This window comes from Pleurodeles waltl, chromosome 5, assembly GCF_031143425.1.
Source record: "Pleurodeles waltl isolate 20211129_DDA chromosome 5, aPleWal1.hap1.20221129, whole genome shotgun sequence".
Lineage (NCBI taxonomy): Eukaryota > Metazoa > Chordata > Amphibia > Caudata > Salamandridae > Pleurodeles > Pleurodeles waltl.
Window position 1 is genome coordinate 262,493,357 of NC_090444.1, and position 22,120 is coordinate 262,515,476.

General features: G+C 45.6%; 1 protein-coding gene across 2 annotated transcripts in view; it reads left to right on the forward strand.

The window, feature by feature from the left end:
- PLEKHH2 (pleckstrin homology, MyTH4 and FERM domain containing H2) overlaps positions 1-22,120 on the forward strand; it is an 812,518-nt gene that overhangs the window by 536,184 nt on the left and 254,214 nt on the right. For both annotated transcript variants that reach the window (XM_069233993.1, XM_069233994.1), the window contains 3 exons: positions 5,264-5,350; positions 11,227-11,385; positions 14,001-14,081. In XM_069233993.1, coding sequence (XP_069090094.1) covers positions 5,264-5,350; positions 11,227-11,385; positions 14,001-14,081 — 327 coding nt within the window. The remainder of the gene's footprint in view (positions 1-5,263; positions 5,351-11,226; positions 11,386-14,000; positions 14,082-22,120) is intronic.

Genomic DNA, 22,120 nt, shown 5'->3' on the forward strand with positions numbered 1-22,120 from the left:
GACCAAGCTGCATTCCAATGACTCTTGAGCATTGGGTCAATGTCCCTGATGCTGCACGGGGGCTACCTATCACTGCAGTAGACTTCTTCAGCAGTTGTGGCTCTGTGCTGCAACCAGGAGGTCAGCCAATTGACATTTGAAGTCTCCTGCTACAGCTTCGCTCAGAAGTCGACTTCTCCATGAGCAGGACACAGCAGGCACAGTACCTTTTCTTTGCTAGCCACCAGGTGCAGCCCCGGTCGCCGCAATCTCTCTTCGTCTGGCCGTTGGTGCACAAGGGTAGTCCTTCTTCGGTTCTCTTCTCCAGTCTAATGAGATCGGGGTGCCAGGGATGCCTATATAATGCCCAGAAAATACCCTTACTGGAGGTTGCAGTCACTAGCCAGTGGGCTACCAGGTTCCATTCCTCCTGATGACTACTTCCTGTGAAATGTGACACTTAGCTGTCTCAGAAAGCTCTATTGAGCGCACTTCCAACATGGCAGAACTCCTCTCTCTGGTGCAGAGCTATTACCTCAACCCAGAGGTGTGGGTACCAAGGGGGCTACACTCCCCTGAAAAACTGGTTTGACAACTGGCTTACCTCTCTCTGTCCCCAGTGCCAGCCTCTCTGCCTAAAAATAGAGCAGCCCCTCTCGTAAGTGTTTACCATTTGCCCTTCAAAGATTGCCTTTGGACCAACCCCTATGTGGATTCCTGTCAGGGAGAGGTAACACCCCCCCCTTATGCAGGCTTTTATTGTGCCCTTTACTGGGAGTCATTCACAGTCTCCCCAGGAGGGCAGAAGGCTTCCTGTGAGGATAATCCTTGTGTGCATCCGTAAAAGGGCACTTGGGCAGCTCAAGTGGCAACTTCTAAAGTTACACTTTGCCAACCAGTGGACAGCTAATTGAATTTAATGCACAGATTCTTATGACAGCTTACAGCACCAACTTTAGTAGTCCTGGTCAGAAATTAGCAGGGCGGATGTGTAAGCCTGTAACTCTACATTCACCAATGGGCTACTAACCTACAGCACAGTAAAAAAGACAATTTGGGGTCTTTACTGCTGGAACATGTAAAAGTACGTTTCACCTTTCAATATTCAGCACTTTTCCTTAGGGTTCAATAGGCATATCTTAGGGTTGACATATATATGTTAAAAGGGAGGCTTTGCCATTACGTTAAATGGCCAATTCGAGTTATCAGTTTAAAACTACCCTACTACTCTGCAATGGCAGTCTCAGAAACATCTTTTAACATATACTTGTAGTAGCATAGCTAGTGCTGCAGTCCACGAGAGATGCTTCGACTTACAGGCCTCTGGTACCATACACTAGGGACTTACAAAAGTTGAGCTATGCCAATTGGGTGTAGGCCAGTCAAACATATACTGCTTTAAGGGTCTGAGCACGTGGACTGAGTCCTGATCAGCATGACCTTTGCCATTTCAGAGCTATTACACCTGTGCCTAGTAGTTAAAATGGGGGCAACAAGTGGGGTGAATCTGCAAAAGGCCTGTTTCCTTACTCTTGAGACCAAAGCATTTAAGGACAGTTACTCGCCACATTCTGCCTTGGTGGGAACCAGCTTTTCAATGTTACCACAGAAGGATTTCCTGTCTTGAGGAAAATTGTTCAGGAACTTTATGGTAGTTGGTTCCTGCTCTCGTGGAGAAGGAACTCCCTCTGTCTATCCTGACTCCAGTCATTTTGATCTCGGATGTGTCAGGCCTTTGTTGGGGAGTAACACTGAGAACCTAATAACTCAGTAAGTCTGGGGTGGTGAGCTTCAGCTTTTACCAGAATCACACTGCCAATCATGTTAAAAATTCTATGGGAAGCAGCACATGATGGGGGGCATAAGAGACAGTGGAAAGGGAAAGGAATGCAGATTGTGAGAGGTACTTAAACACAATGGGGGTCATTCTGACCCTGGCGGCCGGTGGCCGCCAGGGCCACCGACCACGGGAGCACCGCCAACAGGCTGGCGGTGCTCCCACGAGCATTCTGACCGCGGCTGAACTTCCGCTGCTCGGGGGAATCCTCCATGGCGGCGGAGCGCGCTCCGCCGCCATGAGGAGTCAGACACCCCCTACCCGCCATGAACAGAATGGCGGTAGGGGGTGCCGCGGGGCCCCCGTAAGAGGGCCCCAAAAAGTATTTCAGTGTCTGCTTTGCAGACACTGAAATACGCGACGGGTGCAACTGCACCCGTCGCACCCCTGCAACTACGCCGGCTCAATTCTGAGCCGGCGTCCTCGTTGCAGGGGCATTTCCTCTGGGCCGGCGGGCGCTCTTTTGGAGAGCGCCCGCCGGCCCAGAGGAAATGTGTGAATGGCCGCCGCGGTCTTTTGACCGCGGTGCGGTCATTTGGCGGCGGGACTATGGCGGACGGCCTCCGCCGTCCGCCATAGTCAGAACCAGGCCCAATATGTTATAAAAATAAAAAAAAACATGTTTTAAGACCTTCAAAACAGAGATAAGCGTGTGTGTGGTCGTTTTTGTCTGAGTGAGTATTTAAACATCCCAGGTAAAATCAAACATACATCTTACCATACCCGACTGATTGCTCCCGTATCCAACTAATTAATAAATATTAAATTATTAGAGGGGTGTAAAATCCCAAACACCCCCCCTGAAGATACGCTCCTGAACTCAGTGTATTTGGTGTCATTAGGCAGTGGATTAAACATCCAGTTGGAAGGAAATTTCATGAATTCTGACAGCCTTTCATGTCTTCAAGAGAGAGGTTGAGGAGAAGACAGTTTTACAGAATTCAGACTTCATCATAACATACGCACATGCCAGTCATCAGGTGGCACGCATTGAAGAATTCTGACAGAGAGGGCAGTCAGTACTCACCTGTAGGCATAGTGTTATGTTCTACCCCTCTTGGCAGACTACATAAGAAGGGTGAGCAAATCTAGAGTGGATTGTCTGAGTCATATCTTTCGTGCCTCTCAGAATCTTTACCTATCTCCTCAGATTTTTCAGGAAATATGCAACACATTTGGATCCCTATGGTGGATCAGTTCGCAGACTCAGAACCATATCTGCTCCCCAGGTTCTGCTCTTGATTTCTCGTGAACAAAGTTAAGGGATGAATGTTTTGACGTACCTTTGGCCACAGTGTCTTGCAGAAGACAAAGTGTAGTGCTAGTATTTTCTTGGTCACCTTTGAACCCACATTTCCAGTCGGAAAATGATTAGCATCTTCATTAGAGTTGATCCTTTTTTGTCTCACTATCTCTGTTGAGATTTCCTGCTCTGTCAATACTTTCTCTAAATAGAATGCACGTTAGTGTGGCTGTTGACTGCCTAGGCCTATAAAATATCAAGGTCTGCCCTCTTAAGTTGCTCATTCATTTCAAGCCTCTTGCAGGTTGTTTACCTGGAGGACATATCATTCATCAATGGGCTACTTTTAAAAAATGGTGTAGAAGGAAAAAGGGTATTCCTTGAGAGTGTGATCTCCAGTTTCTTTAGGATGGGTTTTCCTCAGGTTTATTTCCGGCTTCCTTAAAGGTTCAATGGGCAGCAATTATTTTTAAGAAGCCTTGTGGATTTCCTTCAGCCATCAAATTCAAGTCTCCTTATCTCATTGTGTCACTAGAGAAAGAGTGCCCTCTTGGGAGCTGCCTTTAGCTTTATCCATTCTGCAGTCCGCTTCTTGAGAATCTTTTAGAGCAGTGGTGCAACAAAGGCCCCTGTAGCCCTGTGGTGCAGGGTCCCTGAGCTCCGGGGGGGAGCCCCAGCACAGCACCTGGCCTTTAAAGGTCATGCATGAGTGCAAGGGGGGCTCCATGTTCTTTGCAGGGAGAGGGCTCCAGTTTTGTTGCACTACTGTTCTATGTAGGTTCTAGATAGGTTTATGTGAAGCATCTCTCTTTTAGATTTATAAATCCTGTAGATATAACCTCTGCTAGACAGCTAGCAGAATTAGGATCCTTGGATATTCAGGCTCCTTATGTTCACATTTTGTCTGAGGTAAAGATTCTAAATTTGGCCCATGTTTTGTTCTTGTAATTGCTTCTAACTTTTATCAAATTGCAGAAATTGTTTCTGTTATTTACCCAAAGGCAGTGATTCCTGAGTAAAAAGCCTGACATTCCCTATATATTTATAGGGCAGCATCTCATTATCTCGATTGGACATCTGGATTGAAATTGTTAATTTTGAGCCATCAGTAAACAACTCACATTTTTAGAACTGTAAGTGGGTGGATTAAGGCTACAGTATCTGTGACCTGTAACATTTCAGGTACCCCTGTCCCTGATCTTGTGCAAGGGCAATCCACAAGAGACATGGCAGCATCACGTTCCCCTCTCCGACATCTGTTTAGAAACTATTCATGCTCCTCCATCTACTTTTGTGGCTCGCTATATGCTAGAATGAGGAGCAGAGTTTTCATACATTTTGGCCCCCCTGTTTTATCTCCTGTTGCAAATTAATGTTGATGATTCTTATTTTGAGTCTGTATTAAATTGTACTTGAGTGTTGCATTCTACTCATTCCTTTTCATTCATTGCCCTCATAATCTATTCCAAAGGTGTCATTTTGGGTTGGGTATATCCTCATAAGTTAGGTCAAGTACAAGAAAGGGGAATGAGGAGGTAACATCTAGATTACTTACCTGTAACCCTATCAGTCTGATTTCTCCTTCTTCTGTCCGGGCTCTACTCCCTCCTTACCCTCCTTCTTGGTATACAGCTCGGTCGAGGGCCTGGGCATTGTTACTATAAGGTGATTAGAGGAATTCTCCCTTTTATCCTTGTGAGCCTCCTCATAGGTATTCCAGACATATGGAACTGGGGAGTCAGGTTTGTGACGTGGTGTCAGCGAAACATCCTGTTATTCTGTGCAGACCACTTAATGTCCCTGTGCCTAAAAAATGTATGTAACCTTGCGCAATGTAACTATATATATATGTATATGACATTTCATGTTTGCAAGAGGTAACTATCTTTTACTACTTTCTCATAGGTCTGCAGGAAATTATCAGTTTTGTATGTTGAATTTAATTTGTAATTTGGGTTACTTTATCTTCTTTCACTTCCCTCGTGGCAGCTCCACCTCACAGGTGTGCTCCTTTACCACCATCAAGCGCTAAGAGTGTTTGACAATCTATAAGAAGATAACTTAATTTTGTATTTATTATTGTGTTGTATATAGTGCTGCATGCCGTCTCCACGCTGCTCCAAATTGCTAATAACTGTATTTGTCATTTCTTTGAAAGTACTTCTCATGACATGTTAAATTGGGCGTTTGTTTTTCCTTGTCAGAGTGATGTGATCAGAAAGCCAGAAGGTCAAATGGAACTCAGCACCTCCAGTCACATTGTGAGGAGTGAAGGGAAACAAACAGTCCAGGTACAGTAGCACCGCTCCACACCTAAACTGTGGAGCAGTACACAAATATACCTAAACAATTAAGATTAAACCTATCCTTAAACTTATTGTTACATTTGTTTTTATAAGCGCGTTAATAAAGTGAAGAACTTAGAAGAGTTCCAAAGAAAACCAGAGGATCTAAAGGAAGGTTTAAGGCAATAATTGTTGAGTAGAAGAATCTCAGACTTATCAGGATTTATTTTATGTCCAGAGACCCAGCCAGTGCTAACTGGATTTGAAATGAAGAAAAGTATATCATCCGCATAGGCTGCAAGTTTCAATGGCTTATCACCATAAGAAAAAATGGAAATTGATGATTTATGGTGAATATGAGAGAAAAAAGGTTCTGGTGCCTAAATAAATAATAGTTTTGATAAAGAGCAACCTTGACAGACTCCCTAGTATAAAGTAAAATATGCAGCGGTCTGTCCATTAACCAGTACTGAGGGTTTAGTGGAAGCATACAGTAAAGAAATCAAAAATATGAAATAAGGACCACAACCATGCCACCTCAGAGGAAGAATCAAGAAATTCCAATTAATTTGATCAAAGGCCTTTTCTGCGTCAACTGTTATTGCCAACAAAGTAATTTCAACAGATGAAGTGTAATACATTAGCAAAAATCTTGTAATCAACACTTACTAGAGAAATAGAACAACAGTTTTTACAAAACTTGCGGGGTTTCCCCTCCTTTGGAATATGGCAAATAGTAGCTTCTTGAAATGTACTGGTTTGCATACCAGAAGTGGAAAAATAATGAGAACCCAATAACATTTTGGGTAATAATACATGGGAAAAGGAGTAAACAAACCAATAATAAAATTGTTTGGACTGGGGGGACTTGCCCTTTTTAAGAATAGACATTGCACTGAATACGTCTTGCTAGGAGATGTCTATTTTTAAAGCAGAGAAACCGATTTGGTTAACCTCTGGTTTTGGGGTGGATTGCAAATAAGTATTAATAGATGGCTCCTGAGAAATGAGTTCTGATAGATAAAGATCAAAATAAAATTCCTTAAATTGTTGCAAGATATCAGCATCTCTATATAAAGTATTTCCTCCATCAGTATATATAGAGTCAATACGAGAATATTGTTTCTTTACCTTTAGATAGTTAACCAAGATCTTCCCTACTTTGTTGTTGCCCATATAAAATCTAGTGCTTCTCTTAAGTAAGGTAGAAGAAGCTTAGGCTACAGAGATCTTAGTAAACTAGAATTTGCCTTATAGTTGTTTAAGGTTATGTTCTGTCTTAGAGGCAGAAAATTGGGATGCTTCTTGATATAGGAAAGCAACTCTTTGTGCTCTTTATCCTGTGTCTTTCTTTTCCAGAAAATGTAGTTTATGGTGAACCACATATCCACTGCCTTGAAGGTGTCCCACAAGAGGGGTACGGACACTTCAGAACTGTCATTAACCTAAAAAACAAAATCTGAAAAAATGAAAGAAAGGAAGAAGAGAAATTAAAGAAAAAAGTTATTCAATCTCCACCATTGTGGTGGTTTACTAAAATAAAACTGTAATCAAGTCTGGAGAGTAAACCATGTGTGGAATAATAAAATGTGTAGTCTCTGGATGTAAGCTGGCATAACCCCCAGGAGTCTAGTAAACCTCCTTGTGAGATTATAGATCAAAAGTGTTTATGCATCTTGTTTAGTATAAATCTATTGAGGAATGGGGCTATAATCTGGTTGCAATCTCCTCCTAAAATAAAATAAGATTCATCAAATTTAAGGCATTTTTTCGACAATAGGCCAAAAGTTAAAACCAACATTGTTAGGAGCATAAACATTCAATACTTTTTTTGGAATTTTGTTCATAAGAAGGCGAACCACAATCCATCTTCCCTTGTTGTCTGATTCATGCGATAAGAGTAGAGTCAAGGTGTCTGTTACAAAGAATGACAACTCCATTTTTCTCAATAACTGATGGGAATACAAACCCACCCAAACTGTTTTTGAGTTTTAGAGCCTCACTTTCTATGAGATGGGTTTCCTATATAAGGACACAGTATGGATTACACTTAGCAAGATGAGATATAACTCTCTGTATTTGATTGGATTTGTAAACCTCTTAACATTCCATGACAGTACTCTGAATTATACGATCATCAAAATATGCTATCCAACAGTAGGATAAAATGCAAAGAAATAAAACTGAGGGAGATATTGGAGAAACCTCCTTAGCTTCTCAGGATCCTCATTAGCTGGTGTGTTATTCTGATATGTCACCTTGAAAGAGCAGGGGTAAAAGAGACCATATCTGGAGCTTAGATGAGCAGAGCTTAGGTCCAAAATTCCTTACGTCAAGCTGAAATGGAGTTAGAAACATCCGGGTGATAAAAATATTTTTCCCTGACCAGAGTAACTGTTTTTGGATTTAGCAGCCTGAAGTACCTCCATGAGGTCAATAAATTCCAAAAAGAAAATAATAGTACCTCTGGGTGTGACTGAAGGAGATGCAGAGGATGGACGTTGCTCCAGTCTTTGAGCTCTCTGAATGTTTAAAGATGTAGTTGGAGCCATATCTATAAACTGTGGTAGCCAAAATAGTGAAAAAATAAATAGGATCCTGCCATCAAGGCCCTCCGGCAGGCCATAAATGCATAGGTTTTTGCATCTATTTCTATTTTCCATATCTTCTGTGTGATGCTTTAGAAGAGTAATCTCCTTCTCCAAGGACACTATTTTACTTGCTTCATCTTGGATATCACTTACTATCTGTTCTATTAAGGACAATCTAGCCTCCATTATTGACCACCTGTCATTTAAGTGGTGAATAGGTTTGTTGGTCTCTTCCACAAAATGCTTTAATGCACAGATTTGCTCAAGCAAAAGTTCCAGGGAATTAGATGAGGATGGCGTCTCCAGTGAGGGTGGATCCTTCTTAAGCTGTTTTTTCACAGAGGAAATACCGGAAGGTTTCAAATTGGACGAATGGGATGTAGAGGATCTTCGAATAGCAGAATGGACAGGTTCACTTGGGACAGGCATTGCCATCTCGAAGGAACAATCTGTTGAAGGCTTCAAAGACACAGATTTGGAAAGAGCAGATTTCATAGACAATTTCAGCTTTCTGGACGTACCCATATACAGGAATTGTCAATAATAATTCTTCTGATATATTGAAATGAGGGCACAGCCAGGGAAGGAGGGCAAAAACCAGGAGACAATGTAGATGCTGAGGTATACTGAGATATATTTCCCCTAATTTCTGAGACAAAAATAATAATAAGGTTGCCATTAAATGTCTATAGATTGGTAGAGGCAAGGTGATAGGAAGAGAGGAGCAACCACAAAATTACCTCAGCACGAAGAGAAAGCCTATAGAAGTCTCCCAAAATGGCTGCCGCTCTTCTCATAGTGCACAGGAGTAGTTGACACTGTCAAGAAAAACATACTTATGAGTGGCTAAACTGTTCATAATGGATGGCCTAATTATTAGTGAAAAAGAAGCATCCCCGACAGCGGGTGGGGAATGCGCTCTCCGATGCAGCACGGAGCTCCGAGGTCAGTCGAACATCTTCTTAGGCTTCAATATGTTATATTCTTTTAATAAGTGATTTTCCATGCCATGCAGGATATTTAATATTTCTCATGTGACCTTCTAAACACCATGGGCCAGCTTGGCAAAGATTTCAGGGCGTATCCACAAAAGCATTTTGGAGTATGTAAGTCTTACTCCTGCAGTACTTTTGTTGTACTCTTCCATGCCTTTGTGAATTGACCACAAAACATTGAAAAAGAGAATAACATAGGATTAAGTTCTCTTTGCCCTTTTAATAGAAAGTTGGACATTGTGGGGGTAGTTCTCAAGAGTATGGGAGAGTACATACAAGATTCCAATAGTACTTCTTTCTGTATTCAGAAATGCTTTTATGAATCAGCTCATAGATGTCTGCAGGTGTGACCTACTCTTGTTGCAGTCCTGGCTTACTTAAACATACTCCTGACTAAGGGCCTGATTTAGATCTTAGTGGAGGGGTTACTCTATCACAAACGTAACAGATATCCCATCCGCCATATTATGATCTCACAAAGGATATTATGGGGTCGTAATACTGTGGACAGAATATCTGTCACATTTGTGACGTAGTATTCCTCCCTGCCAATATCTAAATCAGGTCCTTCGTCCTCAAAAGAAGAACTATGGTATAACTGTACCACTTTAAATCACAGACAAATCTGTGCACCAGGCCCTATGTTTTATAGGATGGCTTATAGTAAAGTACATTTTGGTAATTTATTCATTTTGATTCTGTGAAATTATGTTTCATCCATCTGAGTATCAAAACAATTATTTACTCTGTTAAAAATAAAGCAATAGTGAAACCAAAATGAGAATTCTAATGGATGTTGCAGAAGAGTTTTGTGGTTCAATTTAAAACTCCTAGATTCTGAGCCTCCTATTTACAGGTGAACTGAAAGGAAAAGCTCGACTGTCCCTCCTAAAGACTACCTGACACCAGCCAAGTTTTTGGAGGTAGCCTAACAGGCTAAAATGAACACTTAGGTCCTCATTATGAGTTTGGTGGTTCCACCATGGGACACCCTAGCGTATTACTATGTTCTCACCGGACTGACTGGCAGGAACATTGTAATACATGGTTCCCGCCGGCTGCCCGGCCTTGGTTACCGCTAGTCAGCCCAGTGGAAACCTTGTAATGGGTCTGGTGGAGAGACCGCAAGGTCCACGGCGGTCTCCTCACTGCGAGTCTGGTGGTCGGCTTTTCTAATTGGCAGACTCGTAATAAGCCCAAACTGACATTGAATTAAATGATGTGCATACTTTCTTCCTGTGTAGATTCTTTATGGGTTACCTGTACTAACAAAGGCAATGAGTCTTGTCTTTGACAGATGTTAAATACCTTTTTTACTTTGCCATTGCTTTTTCTGATGCTGAACAACATTGGGAAAAAAGGAAAAAATGGTTGTTGCCGAGGTTGACCAACAGAAGCAAAAAAAAAAGGCAAATTGGTCACCCCAGCATGATGACATGTATGCTCCAGTGTGTCTCCAATCATGCACACTTATGAGTCAAGAGACGGCAACTGCCATTTTTTGTTTATTTTTAATTTGGCCAACCCCAGCTGGATGCTTGTTCCACCACACATGCTTATGTAGGTTTTATGAGGCTGCGGCAGCTATTTTTATTTGTTTTCGTATAACTTACTGTTCTAAAATGGCAGACACCCATCTCTGAGAAGTAAATTGATAGAAAGTGTGCAAAGACATATATTTGGGTAAGGAGCAGTCCGGTGGCAAATCACAGGTATCTTGCTCTCCAATTAAGAAAAAACGGGGAGGGGCAGTGCAGCAACAGAGGAGTAAGGGAGGGATGGAAAACACAGAGGAGCTGTTTTTGTATAAAAATAAAAAAAAAGTAAAGCAGTGTGGGGTGAGCCTGAGGAGGTAATAGATAAAATCATGGGAGCAGCAGGGAGAGTGGGTGGACAGGATATGAGGAGGGAAATAGGACAATAGGAACAAAGCAAGAAACACATGTACTCCCATAGAGTGCTGAAACAAAATAAAAAAAGCACAGTTCCCTTATGTCAACCAGGGATGGATACAAGTCATCCAATCAAATAATGGTAAATTGCTGTGCATCAGTAGAGGGACAAACACAAGAAGAGTAAGATAAGCGAGCGAATGAGAATGACCAGAGAGACAATCAATGATAATAAATATACTTTCTATTGTAGGCAGTAGGTCATCATCAGTAATAACTAAAAACAGGCCCTGCTATCATTATCCCTACATATACGCCGGTAGAAAGTGTTCTATGTGATGGCTGGGGAACGAAACTTAAGAAATAAGAATCAATAATTCACTGTTACTTGTTTTATGTTTCAGTTAATTACAGAGAAACGGACATATTATCTGAGCGCCGATTCTCCTAATATCCTGGAAGAGTGGGTCAGAGTTCTCCAGAATGTTCTCCGGGTGCAGGCTGCCAGCGCGCTCTTCACACAGCCTGAAATCAAACCCACGGCCAAGGGGTTTCTTTCCAAGGTGAGAGACAACAACCGTTCTCTTGTAATTTGCATAGTCGGAGTTCATCATTCACCCAAGTTCTCGCCTTGTTCTCCCTTTTACACGTAACACATTCTTGAGGAAATTATCTTCTTCTGGCTGAGTTAAGTTATGCACTGGAGTTCGCAAGTAGTACAGTGCACCCCCCACACAGAGCAATATTTCACTTAATTCAGTTTTCTTTGTAGAAATTCCCGGCTGCATGTGCGGTAGCAACTCAAAATTAACGGTTGTAAAAAGGATGATTTAATTTTTTCTTCAAATTTTATTTTTATGAAGATAGTTTTGCATCACAGATTCCAGTAAAAGCTAATGTTGGCCCAGCTTTCACAATCAAAGTATATATTTACGTTATATAAAATAACCCTATGTTTAATAAAAACGTACCAAATGTCATATTTAAGTACATTCTTTTCACACTTAATTAGGGCAAAACCACTAACACCCCCATTCCTGGAAAAAGGCACCACCCCTCCTCTTGCCCCTTCAGGCAAAATACAAACATTAACATTCAGAAGATGCTATACTTAAAAAATATATAATTCCCATGTAAGTTTGGGAAACCTAGCATCGCTGTTTCCAATTTCACATACATTTAACATGTCTGTGTGCCTGTAACAAAATTAATTTTATACACCTCCACTGGTCATATCTTATTTCTTAGAACAGTTTATTATAAGCACACTTAATTTTCAAATGACTATTTAGAGAAACAAATGAGAACAGTTAAAGTGGAACACAAGAGGTAAAGCTGCTGAGATTAGGCAACTGTCTATGTTAATATCACTCTTAAAAGCAGGGGGTATTGCAGGCCTACAAATATGGGGCAATGAAGCCCAACATAGTTTTGCAAGAGTCATATAGCTCCTTCTGTACATCTTGACAGCTATTGTTTTACCTGAATTGCTAATATTGATTCGGGTATGGTATCATTGGTTTCATTTCACTGATTACTCTTTTCCAAAGCAGCTATTGTAGATGGTTGTTGGAAAGCTAAATTAGACTATCATTATTTGGAGGTAGGATTACTGCCCTGATATGGTTTTGTTTATGTGGATCATGGTAGCCAACAATTCACCAATGAGTAAATGTAGTTTATAGATCAGGAGACTATGGCCAACAGTGTTGGAGGCAGCTGCCAGGCCTGAGGTATCAGTGTGCCGACTTTGGGCCTTATTACGAGTTTGGCTGTCCAGCCGTCGGACAGCCAATACGGCGGTGTGGAGGCCGCGGCAAGCTGGCAGCCTCCAGGCCGCCGTATTATGATGTTCCTGTGGGGCTGGCGGGACAGTCAGTGTGGCACCATTGGCTTCAGCTCTAAAAGAGAGCTGAGGCCAGTGCAAGCTGCAGTGACTGTGTTACCAGCACAGTTGGAATGCGCACTGCCTACCATGGCAGACAGTGCACATTCTGACTGTGCTGACAGCGGGGGGCCTCTGCACTGTCCTTGACATGGGCAGTGCAGGGGCACCCCTGTGGCCCGTCTTTGGGTTTCCATCAGCCTTTTAATGGCCGGGGCCCCCACCATGGAAAGGCCGGCAAAAAGGCAGGTCCTGATCAGCACAGCGGTGCCGACATTGGCACCATCATGCTTGAAAACGACTTTCACCGTCGCCAGCTCGTCGGGATCCACGATCGTGGTGGTGGCCTTGTGGTGGTCCAACTGCCAGCATCAAAATCTGTTGGTCGGACTGCCAAGGTTGTGGTGGTCAGACCATCACCGTGGTAAGACCGCCGTACTCGTAATAAGGCCCTCTGTTTTTAATGGCCACCACCCCAAACCCACAAACGACTGTGACCACCACAGTCTCTGTACTTTGAAATGAAAGCCTGCCTGTGTGCCATCAAATTAAATAAACCTGCAGTTTGAGTAACAAAATGGGCCAAAGCCTGTTATTTTCAGTATCAAAATACCACCTTTTTTAATGGACAGTGACTATGCCTTCTGTCAAAGAGAAATTAATGATGAACCAGAGATGGGGAACAATGGCCGAGCCAATGTATGATAATGGGTCACTGGGCAAGCTCTACATGAAATGAGATTTCGAAGCAGAGGTGGCTGTCGGCAAATAAGAGAGCGAAAGGAACAACAAAATCATGTTGAGAGTGTGGTTGGGAGGTCAGTATAGTCAGATATGCTTTATTTGGTCACATCTGCTGTGATAGTTTCAACTTTGTGAGGTGAAAGACATCACTAGCCCCTCACACTGGAATGGACAAGGGAGGATCAGTCATTAATGATTTTAACATTTTCCTTTTGCAAGTTGAACATCGTGAAAATTCTGTATGTATCACTGGATGTTGATGGTGAAAACGTGTAAAAACATATCGATTGTTAGGTGTTGTTTTTACATTGTATTGTTATGTGTCTTTTTATTTCTTTGTAACAATATGCATATGTGACGAGTTTTCTTGTGTTGCAACAACTAGACCAGCAAGTCGCAAATTGAATGGGAATTAATTAAAGTATTGAATGTTTGTCTTTCGCTGCATGCACATAATTTTGGTCTACAGTTAATTGGGTTGTTGAAAAGGTGAGAAAAGTTATGAAGGGATGGAGTAACATACTTCTTATATTGAATTTGTCATTTCAGGTCAAACATGGGTACTCAAAAAGAGTTTGGTGCACACTCGTTGGTAAAACTCTGTACTATTTTCGGGGCCCAGAGGATAAGGTATGCCTAGAAATGAGCATGGTTGCGTCAAGAGCAATGGTAGGGACGTTGTTTTTATATTTTTATTAGGTCTTGGGTCGTTGCTCCACCAATGGTAAAATCCAGTCGAGTTTTCACAATATCCACTAAGGATGCGCATGGCATACTGTTTCATCTATGAATTTCAGTGAGAATTATTTTCATATTTGTTTTTTATTCTGAAAACAAGACTTTTATTATTCTATTCAAAAGGGCGATGTGTCCATGCCTACTTACTAGTAAAAAGGTTGATGGTAATAGCATTGACATGTGACCCTGCAGGGGTGTACGAGTCTTCTCTGTCTGGAAAGGAATGCTGTTGCATATGCTTGTTGGTGCCCTCTTATCACAAAAGAATAACGTAACTAACAACCCAACCTCACTTGGCAGGTGGCACTCTCTTTCTAATGATATCCACACTCCTAAATGGGAGCATGATTTGATGGGCTTCTTGCAAACCAGCATCAGCTCCCTTCCTCTATCACCATCTCCATTGACTTTGTTAGGGTCTGCCCCTGTCAGATCTGGCCGCCATTCATAGGCAACGGGTTGAGAGGTGTGGACTAGTGCTACAATAGGTTTGACTGTTCTTTCATCTCGGCCACAGGTAAGGAGGAAGAAGCTTCCTTTGTAATCAGTGGGTTACCTCAATGGCAAATGGACAGTGCACATATTTTTACAATTCCTCAATTTTACAATACTCCTTTTAATACATGAAGACCGGTCCCTAATTTTTAGGTTGAGCGTTAGCGTTCTGCCTGCTGTATACTAAAGTATACAATAGAGTGAATTTCAGTGTTTTGATTTGTTAGTTGCAGTGTCCTTCAAAATTCCTTGCTTGCTAGTGGTCAGTTCTTTCATTTGTCCTGCTTTTTTTGATTTTGGGAGCAGCACAAAGTACTGTGTAATTACGCTATGTTCTCTTTAGCTCTTCTGTAAGGGACTTTTTTTTACCATTTGCCTGTTTGACTTCAAGACTGTGGGTGCTTGTTCAGTCCCTCCCTCCCACCAGCTCCCTTTGCAAACATAATAAAACAGAGGGGTGCTTTTCCAGGGCCAGCTTGCATGTTGTGTAAACATGATTCCCTTCCTCATGCATAGTTTAAAAAGGTCATGGTAAAACACGACCTTTGTGTTTTTGTAAATTGCTCTACCTTTCAGCGTGCTCTAGCAGCAGGGCTCCAAATGAGCAGGACAGGAAAACCTCGGGCGATTCACATCTTCATTTTCCGGTATTTAATTTATTTTAAAAGTTTATAATGAACTCTTCTCTGAATCTGTCTTTCTGGGCGTCCCGCAATGTTTGCCTCTGCTTACGTGCATCAGTCATCGAGTGCCACACTTTCTCTGCAAGTTCTGAATACCTCTTTCTGTGCATCTGTTTGTTGTGTCACTCTTTTTGTGTCCCTCTATTTGTGTTCATCTGTGTCTGTTTAGTAAGCGTCGTGTATTTCTTTTGTGCATCTGCCTCTCAGTGTCACGCTCTCTCTGTTTTCATTCTGTCCGTTTCTTTTTCCGTAGCACTCTGCCTACATCTCTCTTTCTGTGCGTCAGCCATTTGTTTTGTTTTTAATAAACAAATTTTATTGTTTTTGGGGGAGTGGGAAAAAAGGGAAAAAATAAAATGAAACCAAATAAGAAAAGAAAAACTAGGGTAAAGCAGAGAGCAGAGGACAGTCCACCATTGACGATAACATCTGGAGAGTGGTCTGGACCAAAAGGTAAGCCACAGTGTAGGTCCTGTTACAACAATCATGGTCATGTTCCTTCCCCATTCTATGATATCATGTCCACCCATCTTCCCCAAATTTTCTCAAATTTCCGCGGGCAACCTCTGGATTCATATACCACTTTCTCTTGGCTTGCACACCAATCAACACCCTTTCTCCATTTTTGGAATGACGGGCCTTTGGGGGAGTTCCAGGCAGTGGCGATGTCTCTTTTGGCAACCAGCATGGCCGTGGCAGCCAGGGCTCATTTCACCAGTGATCCTCCCATCTCCTCCATCACCCCAAGCAGGAACAATTTTGCGGACCCTGTACCTCCTGTCCCAGGGCCCTTCCCACCTTCCGGATCACTTTGCCCCAGTATGTTTGTATCACCTGACAAGTCCAAACCATTTGGAAGAAGTTAGCAGGCTCGCTCGAGCATCGTGGACACTGGGCGGAGGGGCAGAGGCCCGATTGGTATAGTTTGGATGGTGTCAGATATGCTCCGTGTAAGTAGTGGAATTGCACTGTACGGAGTCTAACCGTCACCGCCAATTCCCTGGGTGCCATCAGAGCCTCCCTCCATTCCGTCTCTTCCAGTGCCCCAACCCAGGATTTCCATCTGGTTGTAATGGAGTCCAGGTCTCCGGGAGCGTTATTAATTAGCATTTTATAGATTTGGGAGACACCTTTCCCCCCAGGTTCCCCATAAGTAGTTTGGCCTCATGTGGGCTAAATTCTGGCAGGGGGCCAGCGGCTGGCAGGTGTACCCTCAAGGCATGTCTAAGCTGGAGATAGCTGAAGAACTGTGTCTGGGCTAGTTGGAAGTCTTTCTGCAGGTCTTGAAATGATTTTATAGCTTCTCCTTTCCATACGTCTCCCACTAAGGAGATGCCCAGCAGATCCCAGTCTGCGAACCCTTCCAGCGCTGCTGTCGCACTTAACCACTTTCCTTTCCACAGGGGGTCTGGTGGGTGATAACGGCATTCCATCGGGTATGCCTTATTGCTGCGTGCCACACCAAGATTGCCCTAGTTCTCTCCTCCATATCTCGGGGGAGAGGTTTACCATACAACAATCCTAGGATATTCAGGAAACCCAGGATCTCCAACTCTATCCAGTAGGCCGGATCACCCATCCCCCATTGAACCAGTCGTGGATCACTATCAGTTGGGTGGCTAGGTAGTACAGATATGGGTCAGAGGCACCCAGACGCCCATCGTATGTCCCTCTCCGAAAGTACTGAGTCGCTACTCGGTGCCTGGTGCCCCTCCAGAGGAACTGCCCTGTGGTGCTCTCAAGAGCTCTAAACCAGGAGCGGGGAATTGGGAGGGAAAAGTTCTGGAAGATACATAGGAGCCTTGGTAAGATCATCATCTTGTAGAGGGCCACTCGGCCCATTACATTTAGCTGCAGGGTTTGCCATCTCTGCAGGTCCATCTTAATGCGCGCCAGCAACGGTGACATGTTCCTGGCCCACGTCAATTCAGGTAGAAGGGACACCCAGACACCCAAGTACTTGAAGCTGAGTCTACGCAGCGGTATTGTGTCCTGCCAGTCAAAGCAGTCACGCAAACTAGCCAGCGGGATCAGTATCGATTCGGAAGGATTCATTTTTAGCCCCGACGCCTGTTCATAGCGCCGTAAAAGACAGAGGCTACGTGGGCCTGTTTTGTTGGGCTCTTCCATGTACAATAGGACATCATCGGCGTAGAGCGCTATTCTATCCTCCTGGGAGTGTCCCCAGTTCCAGCCGCGGTATACCAAGTCTGTCCTGACCATCTGGGTCAGGGGCTCAATGGCCAGAGTAAACAGAAGGGGAGATAAGGGGCAACCCTGCCACGTGCCCCGCTGAACCTCGAAAGTTGAGGATACTGCCCCGTTGACCTGCACGTGGGCTGTAGGATTAGCGTACAGTGCCTGAACCAGACGGCAGAACCTCGGACCAAAGCCCGCGTGTCGAAGCACCAAGAAGAGAAACCCCCAATCGACCGAATCAAAGTCCTTTTCAAAATCTATGAGCAAAAGGGCAAGGTCTCAGGGGAGCCGGCGGCGTTCAGCCAACGCCAAGCGTAGTCGACGGATACAGTGCCTGGTACTGCGAGTGGCCATGAATCCACACTGATCCGGGTGAATCAGTTGCGAAAGAACCCTCTTGAGACGGGCAGCAAGGATGGCGGCAACATTTTTTACTTCGGTGTTGATCAGTGATAGCGGCCTATAATCAGCGCAATGCAGCGAGGGGGGTTGGGTTTTTGGGAGCACTTCAATGGTGGCAGCGTCTAGCTCTCGGGGGAAGGATCCGCCCTCCTCCATCTCCATAAAGAGTTTTAACGAAATATGGTGATACATCTTCTTTGAAATCTTTGTAGTATTCTAAGGGGAACCCTTCGGGTCCTGGTGTTTTCCCGGTACCCAATGCCGAAATAGCTACCCCTATTTCCTCTGCACTAATAGGTTCTTCCAAGATCCGTACCTCATCTAGCATTCGGCGGGCCTGGCCCAGATCGATCATTGCAGATGTTTGATACAGTGTTTGGTAGTACCTGGCGAAGGCGTTCGCTATTTCTTGGTGTTTTACTACGAGGTTTCCTTCTCCATCGTAGATTTCCGGGACAATCCTGGAGGCATGGTGGCGAGTCACCAGCCAATATAGCATTTTCCCCGTTTTGTCTACCCACCCATAAATTCTCGCGGTGGTAGCCCTTCACAGGTGCTTCGCCGCCTCCAGGGACTGATCCCGGATCTCTTTCCGGATTAGGGTTAGCTGTTGTGCCATTTTATCATTTGGGTCGGTTGCGTTCTCATTTTCCAGACCCATCGCTCGAGCTCCAGCTGTTCGATATGTTGGGCTTGTGTGCGCTCTTGTCCCCGTATCAGGCTTTTAGCCGTACCCCGTAGCACCACCTTACTCGCTGCCCACAGAGGGCCCACAGATGTTACTGACCCTTCGTTTAGTTCAAAGTACTCTTGCTCGCTTGCCGCAATTGTTCAGTGTATCTCTTGTCTTGGAGGTACCACGCGTTTAACCGCCACATGGGATGGAATTGAGACCGAGCGGGCCCCACGACAAACCGTAGCGGGCGTGGTCAGAAATTCCCCTCGCTAATATTTCGATGTGAGAAAGGGCTGTACAGTCTGTACTCGGGAGCAACACCAGGTCAATTCTGGATTGTGAGCCATGGGCTGCTGAAGTGTGGGTAAATTGTCGCTGTCTCGGGTGCCATACCCGCCAAGCATCACAGAGCCCTGTCATAGAGAACCATCCAGTAATTCCCACCGCTGTAGCGTGTCTGTGTACGGAGAGTGGGCTGGCGACGTCCAGGGCCGGATCGGGAGTTGCATTAAAGTCACCCCCCACCATAGTGAGCCCGGTCGGTAGGTCTAAAAGTAATTTGGTGAGGTCTTCGAGGGTTCTATGAACCAGCGGAGGAGGAGCATAGACACTGACCATGTTAATTGTAGTTCCCTCAACCTTCCCAGTGATGGATACATAGCGTCCATGTCGATCTCTCCACTCCCGGATATCTGTCATGGGAAATGTACGGTCTAGTAAAATGGCCACCCCCGCAATCCGCGCGTGAACCCAGCATGGTATACCCTATCAAAACCCCTGCGGGTCAAGAAGGGGCAATTGTCTCCTGCGAGATGTGTCTCCTGCAGAAGGAGTACTTCTGGACGATATCGGGGTATGAAGTCGAACACTGCGGTACGTTTAATTTTGTCTAGGAGGCCATTAACGTTCCACGAGAAGACCTGTGTTTGAGTCATGGTGGGCGGGTGTTTGGGAGGATCTCATAGTGACTACTAAAACCCTTGATTCCTGGGCCTGGGGATATCCGAAAACCCCTGTCTTGTCCCTGTCGTCGCAGAGTGTGCGCCCTTGCTGTGTCGGTTAAGTCCCTACATTCCCTGCTCTGTGCGCTAAATAATAATAAACCCAAACATGGCATTAACATGGGAACCGTAACATCGGCCTTTACAACCAAGCCAGAACTCCCTTGCCCCCCAAATCCCACCCCATACTTCCCCCCAGAAGCATCTGTCGCCCATATATAGCACCTCACTTCTAGAACTGGTGAGGTGAACCATCAACTGATAGGGTAGCGTTGGTGGTGGACCCCTCATACTGTCGGATCAAGTTCAGAAGCACAGTCGCCGTTAGTTGATTAAGCTTGACAAGATCCCATCAACCCATTAGTTTGTTTCTGTCTTGGGGATTTCCTTTGGTGGTATCACAGCACCGGACTGCGGGACAGTCCGTGTCCTCCAGAGACCCCGATTGGGCCTGTTCCACACTGTGCGGGTCCTGGTCTCTGGGGGCGTCCTCAGAGTTTTCCAGCGATCGTGGGCTCCGTGGCTCCATCCGATGAGTCCCCGAGGGAGAGACCGAATGGATCCGCGACGCACCCTGCGTCGCCGCGAGCGAGTTCGACGGCGCTGATCGGGCTGTTGCCCCTTCTGATGGCTCGGCATTGTTTCCCGCAGGGGTCGAGACCCATCTCTGTAAGGACCCAAGGGAACCTCTTCCGTCAACCAGGTCCACGTCGTGGCTGGCTGGTCAAAGAAATTGGTCTTGTTACTGTGGACCACACGGAATCTTGACGGAAACAGAGGACGGTATTAAATGTTCATTGTTCTCAGTTTCTGTTTCACCTCAGTGAAAGAGCGGCGTTGTTGTTGAACTTCTCGCATGTAGTCAGGGAAAAGGAGGACCTTCGCCCCATTGCAGAAGAGATCCCCCTTAGCGCGTGCTTCTTGCAGTACTGCATCTCTATCTTTAAAGTTAAAGAGATGAATTATCACCGATCTGGGTGGGGAGCCTGGTGGGCGTCTAGGGCCCTTTGGGCTTGTTCGATCGCGAACCATGGTGTTAGGTGATCTGCCGGCATCCAAGAGCGGAACAGGTCCTCTAACTACTTGGCCAAAGGTGAATCTGTTGTGGTTTCAGGAAGGCCCACCACACGAAGGTTATTACGCCTAGACCTGTTCTCAGAGTCTTCAGCTATCCGGTGTAGTTCCGATGTACGAGCGGTCAGTGCGGAGACTTGAGCCTTGAGGGCGGTCACGTCGTCCTCCACCGTGGAGATTCTGGATTCGGCTTCTGTAATTCGGCCCGTGGCGTTGCGGAGGTCTTGCCTGACCAGGGCCACGTCCACCCTAACCTCTCCTATCTTGGACTCAACGGCTACCTGGGATACCTGAATTGCCTGAAGAATAGCCGCCAGGTCACCAGATGTTGTCTGGGGTTTGCCACCCCCACCCGGGGCGCGGTCCTCCATCCGGGATCCAGCTGCACCTGTGGTGAATTGGTCCATGCGCGTTTACGCCGCCGTCTGCTGTGCCACTTTATCTTTGCCCGTGGTATTTCAGTCCCAGTTTCCGTCCTACATGAGCCTCAGTGGCCGAGTCTACATCACTGCCCGGGGTGGCCGCCGCATCCAAGACCAGGGCCAGTGATATTATTGTCAGGGGCCCAGGTCATCTGAGTCGCCCCACCGCTCGCGGGATGGCCAAGCAGTCCCAAGGATCAGGGAACCGCTGTTTTCAACAGCCAGTCCGATTTCTCCGGGTAGTCGACGTCCCCCAGAGGGGGGTGGGGGCCCCCTTGGCTCCTGCCGACATCCCGGGCGCTCCCGGGGTGATCTCCCAGTCTCAGACACTCACTCAGGTGGAGGGGGGACCCCCGGAGGAGGAGAAGGCCAGTCCCCGGCCCCTCAGCCGGGATTCATCATTGCCGTTAGGGTGTTTCTTTGTCGGAGAAGGGAGAGGGGGGAAACATGGGAGAGGACTCCTCTCCCTCGCAGCACTGGCGCCCAACTCCTGCACACGGGTGGCGGCCCGAGCCCACGGCTCACCTTTTGCAGGTCTTTTCTTTTCCTGGGCTCTATCTGGGCAGGCTCTTCAACCACCGCAGGGGGAACCCGCGGGCGCGCGTCGGCTTTGCCGCGTCCCGGGCCTCCTCTCGCCGTGTGCCCGATCTATGGCCCGGGCAGCCGTGGGTCCCCTTTGGCCCGCGTCCGGGCTGGTGGCTAGCGCGGTCTGAGTCTCTCTGCCCCTCTCCCCCGTGAAGGGGGGGTGCGGCCCAACGACCGCAGGCCTCAATGCATCTGCCATTTGTGCCTCTCTTTACGTGTTGTTTCTTTTTCCGTAGCACTCTGCCTACGTGTCTCTTTCTGTGCGTCTGCCATTTGTGCCTCTCTTTACGTGCATCAGTTATCGAGTGCAGCTTCATCTCCAGTTCACGGCCCTTTCGGAATTTAATCTATTTATAAAGTGCTTACTGTGCGTCTGCCACGTGTGGTTCTGTTT